This window comes from Cherax quadricarinatus, chromosome 44 (assembly GCF_038502225.1).
Source record: "Cherax quadricarinatus isolate ZL_2023a chromosome 44, ASM3850222v1, whole genome shotgun sequence".
In the NCBI taxonomy this organism is placed as follows: domain Eukaryota; kingdom Metazoa; phylum Arthropoda; class Malacostraca; order Decapoda; family Parastacidae; genus Cherax; species Cherax quadricarinatus.
The window spans coordinates 10,466,567-10,474,523 of NC_091335.1; the positions used below are offsets into that span (position 1 = coordinate 10,466,567).

At 41.6% G+C, this 7,957-nt stretch overlaps 1 protein-coding gene across 1 annotated transcript in view; it reads right to left on the reverse strand.

The window, feature by feature from the left end:
• Nucleotides 1–2,206: 2,206 nt before the first annotated feature.
• Nucleotides 2,207–7,957, reverse strand: part of LOC128697364 (uncharacterized) — a 148,293-nt gene continuing 142,542 nt past the window's right edge. Inside the window, exons 7-9 of the mRNA XM_070094082.1 lie at nt 6,929–7,128; nt 5,029–5,311; nt 2,207–4,024 (exon numbers count right to left, since the gene is read on the reverse strand). Of these exons, the coding sequence (XP_069950183.1) occupies nt 3,665–4,024; nt 5,029–5,311; nt 6,929–7,128 (843 nt within the window). The 3' untranslated portion in view covers nt 2,207–3,664. The remainder of the gene's footprint in view (nt 4,025–5,028; nt 5,312–6,928; nt 7,129–7,957) is intronic.

The window sequence follows — 7,957 nt, forward strand, 5'->3', positions numbered from 1 at the left end:
CAATAATAATAACAATAATAACAATAATAATAATAATAATAATAATAATAATAATAATAATAATAATAATAATAATAATAACAATAATAATAATAACAATAATAATGATAATAATAATAATAATAATAATAATAATAATAATAATAATAATAAAAATAATAATAATAATAATAATAATAATAATAATAATAATAACAATAATAACAATAATAATAACAATAATAACAATAATAATAATAATAATAATAATAATAATAATAATAATAATAATAATAATAACAATAATAACAATAATAATAACAATAATAACAATAATAATAATAATAATAACAATAATAATAATAATAATAATAATAATAATAATAATAATAATAATAATAATAATAATAATAATAATAATAATAATAATAATAATAATAACGAATAACGCACATCAGAGGAGTGAAGGTGCGGTAATTTTGTGGAGCATGTTAGTAGTAGCGTTGAAACCCGAAGCAGAGGTGCGTAGGTGTGTAAATATTGTGTAATTTGTAAATTGAAGAGTAAAGCACACACCAGAGGTGCTTAATTGTGTAAATATGGTAGTAAATATCAGTGTAAACCTCGTAACAGAAGTGTTTGTGTGTGTGTAAATATTGCGGAATCTGTTTTCCGCTTGTCTTCCTGTTTTATCACTGACGAGGTTGTGTTTACTTACCGTGTGTGTGTGTGTGTGTGTGTGTGTGCTCACCTAGTTGTGGTTGCAGGTGTCGATTCATAGCTCCTGGCCCCGCCTCTTCAATGGCCGCTACTGGGTCACTCTAAAGCTATGAATGGATCCTGCTTCCACTACGTCGCTTCCCAAACTATTCCACTTCCTGACTGCTCTGTAACCGAAGAAATACTTCCTAGCATCTCTGTGATTAATCTGAGTCTTCAACTTGCAACTGTGTCACCTTGTTGCTGTGTCTCATCTCTGGAACATTCTGTCTGTTCACCTTGTCAATTTCTCTCAGTATTTTATATGTCGTTATCATGTCGTCCCTATCTCTCCTGTCCTCCAGTGTCGTCAGGTTGATTTCCTTTAACCTCTCCTCGTAGGACATACGTGTGTGTGTGTGTGTGTGTGTGTGTGTGTGTGTGTGTGTGTGTGTGTGTGTGTGTGTGTCTGTGTGTGTGTGTGTGTGTCTATGTGTGTGTGTGTACTCACCTAGTTGTACTTAACTAGTTGAGGTTGCAGGGGTCGAGTCCAAGCTCCAGGCTCCGCCTCTTCACTTGTCGCTACTAGGTCACTCTCCCTGAACCGTGAGCTTTATCATACCTCTGCTTAAAGCTATGTATGGATCCTGCCTCCACTACATCGCTTCCCAAACTATTCTACTTCCTGACTACTCTGCGGATGAAGAAGTACTTCCTAACATCCCTGTGATTCTTGTGTCTTCAACTTCCAACTGTGTCCCCTTATTGCTGTGTCCCCTTATTGCTGTGTCCCATCTCTGGAACATCCTGTCTTGTGTGTGTGTGTGTGTGTGTGTGTGTGTGTGTGTGTGTGTGTGTGTGTGTGTGTGTGTGTGTGTGTGTGTGTGTGTGTGTGTGTGTGTGTGTGTGTGTGTGTATGTGTGTGTGTGCGCGCGCGCGCGTGTGTGTGTGTGGGTGGGTGTGTGTAGTGTTATTTTGGAGAATGCTTCTCCCTCTGTCTGATGTCTCTCTCTGTCTCTCTCTCTCGGGTCTCGGCTAGCAATATTCAGGCCTAACATGATAATATTTACTCTCGTCACGCGACCCTCCCATAATCATATTACATCCAGGTCACAGTTTGACCGCCCGACGCCGCGGATCCGAACGAAAGCAATCTTGCTGGAGTAACGAACCCAGAACACTCTAGCTGGCTTAACGAACCTAAGTCCCCTTGCTACCTCAACGGACATAAGCCCTCTCGCTTGCTTACCACACACTTGGACTCATGTTTCTTTAACAAACCCAAGTCTCCTCGTTACCTCATCGAACATGGGACTTCTCGCTGGCTTAGCGAACACAACGCCTCTCGTTAGGTTAGTTTAAGTGAGGTTGGATATCAGGAATATTGGGCGAGAGGCTCCATTTAAGGTCGGTCCTCTCTCTCTCTCTCTCTCTCTCTCTCTCTCTCTCTCTCTCTCTCTCTCTCTCTCTCTCTCTCTCTCTCTTTCTCGGTTATAACAAGTCCATGCAGAGTCGAGTACGTGAAACAGTAACCTTCACAAGCCTTCAACCCAGATTTCGTTCGGCATTTTATTTTGGTTTGCGAGAGTCATCCAATTCTCTCGGATGGCGGGGAAATAAGCAATATGTACCAGCAAGAGCAAGGGAGTTTATCACTGCCGGCCATTTTTGTGTGAAAGATAGCAAAATATAGATTTACATAGATATAGCAATGCTTAACCAAACTACACGATAGGGAAGGGGGATCAAACTGCATTGCCCCTAATTTTCCATCCCAACTGTGAAAACGTTTCGCTCTATGTAGAACGAAATATCGAAATAATAACTTGTTTTGTCCCCGTCATCTCTTTATTACCGTCGACAAAATGCCTTTGTATCCAGTAGTAAAAATAACCAAATTATGTCACAAGTTTGGTTTACCAACCTGTGGCTCATACGTGAAATGATTGTGTTAAGAATATCTCTACTTTCTGGGCTTAGACCTTTAACTCTGATGTACGTATATTATATAAACTGTTCGGATTATTACAGTTGCTGGCTCTCTTAAGGGTGTCGAGAGACAATTCTTGAAGCGTTTCGAGGATGTTAAGCTAAAGGTGCTAGACCTCTCCAGTGTGTTGCACTAAGATTTCTGGTGTTTTTTAAGGTAATATAAATATTACTTTCATAGTGGGGTGGTTTTAAAATACTGCCCCTGGGGAAATGAGAAGCAACCAGGTTCGATCCCGGGAGAGGAAAGACAAGTTCAGTTCCTAGAATCGTGAGTGTCTCACCAAGCCCTTTCCTTGGAGGAAGGGCCTTCTAGGTGTTGATGTTCATCTCCTAGACCGCTTGGGTGGTTTGAGCTATTAGCTCCTATTGTCTCTTCTGGGAGCTTTGCTGCAGCTTCCCTGCCTCTTGGGAGTCCGCAGGTTGAGGCCAAGGGAGCTGAGGTAATGTATATAAGGATAGGTTTCTCAGATCGCGTAGCGACTGAAATGCAGCTAATTACATAAGTTTTTAGGAAACTCTGACTCTGTGGAAAAAAAATCACATTCAGTATTTGGGTATATACACCGAAAGATAAGCATCTTCAGTGAGAGTTTAATTTACTCTCCATTTTAAGAATAAAATAATTTTTTATATTAAGTGTACAGGCGAACTGCAGGATTAATGTGTTATATGTAGTCCACAGGCTTTAAATCTAACGAACTTATCACACATTACGTTTACCTCTTTCAGTTCCATGTTCTGAAATATATATGAAGAGTTTCTAAGATCGAGTATTATTACGATGATGTACAGAATATTATTTGACGAGTCGTGATTATGTATTGACAACATAGCGAGCTGTGATTGTCATATTGCAAAGACAAAAAGCAATCTATTTATAATAAAATATTTAGATATGATAGCTTCACACTGTTTATTATCGACAACTACGGAAGTGATTTGTATTTGAGAGTTTCACATCTAACCTTTTCTATACGCTTTATTATTCGAATAATTAATCAGGCAAAAGTATGGTCGAGCTGCTTGACTCTGCCAAACACATGGGTGGAGTTAGTTTGGAACAAGCAGGTGCGTGTGACCCGCCACCATCCTGCGAAGTAAAGACGGGGAGTTTAGTCTCTGCTTCTCCACTATCCTCCACCTCCTCTCTGGTGGTTGAAGTGGGCGATGACCGGCTTGTCTCGCCGCTCTCGTCGTCGATGAACTTGAACTCGAGAGGATTGGTGTCCACGCTGCTCAGAGATGAGGTAGGTGTTGTGTTTTTCTCTGTCGCCATTGTTCCCTCAACTCCCTGGAGCAACTTCCTCAATCCGAGGTCGACCTTCATGCCGTTGTGTAGTTTGTCCTGGAGAATCTGTTAAGGAATTTATAAACTCTGCATAAGCAAATTTAAAAATAAAAAATATTTCTATTTTTCCCTGTAAATAAATACTGTAAAAACAGTTAACTTACGACAATATACAGAAAAAATAAACCAACAAAATATACATTCAAATATAACAGCCTAACACGGTACTGGTGGTAACGGACTTCCAGGCCAGCTGGCCAAGTAGCTTACGCTGCGAGTTCGAGCCCCACCAGTACCGTGATTTGTTTGCAAATGAGTTATTACGATTTCGTGAGTCATAACAGCCTAATCTGTCTGACTTTTTTGGGTTATCCTTGGTTCTCTACACATATGCTACTATGTATGATAATCTATGTAACTGTATTTGTGTATACCTGAATAAACTTGCTTACTTACTTACTATCAATATAAAAATAGAGGAAAAAACTGTGTGTGAAGGTGAACTGCCGGTGCAAACTAGGATGACGTTCCACAGCCTCAGCAACACAGAATTGTTTTAGTCTCTCCCTACCTGCGTTAATGCTTCTCTTTATCCTGTCAGTGCCAGCCCTTTATCCCATCATTTATTTTTCTCCTGCAAGCACGTTGGCTTATCCGCTTTCATTCTGCCTCAAATGTATTGCATAACTACGGGCTTTTCTTATGCATTATTTAACAATATTGAATGTAAAAACCATGTAATGTCACGGACCCCAAACTTTAATTTATCTGCGTCTTCCCTTTATCACGTTATCTTCTCCCCTTCTGTAGTCTCTTCCTTTATTCTGGCATCACTAATTGTCGCCTCTTATCCTGGTATCACCCATCTTCTCTTGAGCGCTTCTTCTTATGGAACTATTCTACTTCAGTTATTCCCCTTTCATCGTACATGTTCGCTCTCTTACAATCTTACATCATTTGATTATTCTTTCTATATCTCTACCAAACTGGACATCTCGTATTTTCTTGCCGATTCATCAGTGACAAACACTTCTCTGGCCCAAAACTTCCATTTATTTAGTAATTCTTACCTGGCGATGATTAGATTCCTCTATCACCTTCGTGTCAGGACTCAGAGCAGCAGGGTTGCAGCTATTGCCGAACGCCTGAGCCGCTCGCTTGGTGCACACGATGGGTGAGACGTGCGAATGTTTACTAACGAGGGCGTGGGCGTGGTGATGGTGGGCGTCATTCATAAGTGGGCGTGCCTCCGGAGGGGGACTGAGTGTTAGGTGGTGACGTGGGCTGCGGGCGTACCCATATTGTAGAGTCACCCGTGCGTCCAAGGAGCCCACTCCGTTTTCTTTGAACGACCTGACGGAGGAAGGGATTGACTCAGGAAGGGATTATTAGATGGGTCAGTGGACAGCCCATTCTAGGGCCCGTACTGCGTAAACTGTCAGCGGCCCTATAAAACTACAACAAAAATAAGACGGTGTCACTTGCCAGTAGCCCTATAAATCCTCAACGATAAACTTTTCCCTGTTCATTAGATAGTCAAACGGGTGACTGTAGAAGGTGATATTCCGACTGTATTTTCTAGTAACTCCTCGTTTTCTGTTCTTCGAGAATGAAGAAGAAGAATAAGATGAAGAAGAAATTTTATAACTTTTATCTTGGAGGGTTAGTAACAAAAGACACATCATGAAAGCCACTTAATCTGGCTTATTTACCTCAAGGACCTTTGATCTTCTACCCCAGGATGCCACCCACAACACTTGCCTAACACCCAGGTACCTACTTACTGCTAAGTGAACAAAGGTTACTGGTGTAAGGAAACATGCTCAACGTTTCCATTTGGCTTAACAGAAATGCTGCAGCTCAGTTCCTGGGCCCAATATCTGTGTCTGTAATCTTTACATAGCTTCGCTCTGTAAACATTCAGACATTTTCCTGTTTGCTGATGCTGTAAAACTGACGAGGAGAGTAAGAAAACCGAAGACAAGGAAAGGCTCCGAAGGGGCCCGAACAACCTGCAAGATTGGTCAGATAAGCGGCTGACTGAATTCATCCCTGGTACATGCAAGGCCATAAAGATTGGGGAAACAGCAAGAAGACAGGAAACGGAATGTAGACTAGGGAGACAGACGCTGCAGACCTCACTCAAAGACCTTGGGGTGAGTATAGTGACCAGTATATCACCAGAGGCTCACATTAGTAGAATAATCTCTGCAATCAGTGCTTGTCTGGCAAATCTAAAACTAGCCTTCAAGAATCTTAACAAAGAGTCATTCAGTGTCCTTTGCATATACGTGAGGCCCATTTTGGAGTACGCAGATCCAGTATGGAACCCACACCTGAAAGAGTATGCTAAGAAACTGGAGAAAGTACAGAAGTAAGCAATAAGGCTTGCTCCGGAGCTGAGGTGTATGATATACGAGGAAAGGCTAACGGATTTTAATATAACCACTTTTGAGGACAGAAAACGCAGGGTAGTCATGATAATAACATACAAAATACTCATGGGAAATGATAAAGTAGACAGGGACAGGCTGATTGAAAGGTGAGAAACGTGACTTCGGGGTCACAGCTGGAAGTCGAAGTCACAGATGAGCCACAGAGATATCAAGAAGTATTTTTTCAGTGTGGTTGAGAAGTGGAATGATGTTGGTGAGGAAGTGGTGGAGGCTGACTCCAATCACAGTTTTAAGAGAAGGTACGCTAGGGCCACCGAGGCTACGAGGGAGTGAATCATGAAAATTGGCAAGTTGAGAGGCGGGACCAGGAGCTGAGAATCGCCCCCTGCAACCACAAATAGGTGAGTAGATGTACACCACACACACACACACACACACCACGAAAAACATTTCTTCACACTTAAATCCAGTCGGCGCCACGCCTCCGCCTATTCCCTCCCTCCCTCCCATACACTCTGACGCCACTTCTCAATCATCTCCCCCACTCCACACACACACACACACACACACACACCCTGACGTCAGTCGTGTAGTCGGGTCCCTGGGTGGCATCGGGGAGGGAGTGGACGACTTAGACACCCTCCGGCACACCGACTTGATAGAGGCGGTGTCAGAGCCTCTCCCACCGACCGTGACGGAAGCCACGAAGGAGTGTGCCTGAGGCTGCTGGTGGTACGCACACGGTACGAACGTCAGCAAGAAGGTTCTGCGGTACTGAAACACAAGGAAAAACACAAGCAATTAGCGTCAAAGAGTCAGACAACTAAATTAAGTTTGCTTACTGCAACACTTAAATCACTGACTCATGTATATCAAGAATATTTTAATCTGTATGATGAAGATTAGTGTTTATACCAATTTAAACAATATTATCTGTGCTGGTACACACTTCCATGTGTATATCCACACCTAGAAGTGTATATATACACTTTTTGATGCATATACACACCTCTCGATATGGATAAATTGATTTATACTCACGTCTCTTGATGAAAAGAAAATGATCTCACGTTTCATGGAATTTGGGAAAATAATTGGCAGGTCTAGTGTGGCAATCATTTTCCTGTAGCTAGACGATGTTTTGTTATTCCTCTCACCATATATACTGTACACAATGACGAAGAAAAATACACAATACCGTGACTGGATACACGAGTAACCCGCACATATGACGAACTTACGACGACGTTTTGGTCCGACTTGGACCGAAACGTCGTGAATAGAATTCTCTCTCTCCTGTGTGCGGGTTACGTGTGTGTAGTGTACACAGTACTGTACAACCTTCAATGTACAATACATAGCGACACAACTTTTACCGTATATTAAATTACTTTAGTCTCCCTTAGCATGGAAAAAAAATGTTTACCCTCTCAAAGAAATATCTCGGATAAATAATCTTGATCTTATCTTTCCCGATCCTCCACCTGGGCGCTAATTATCAGCCTCTGTTGTGGTTCCTCTTTACTCACTTCTTCTTTCTGTGCCTTGACGGTATTCGCTGGAGAATTAGACAGATGTGCAACATCTGTAGACGTTCCGCCAT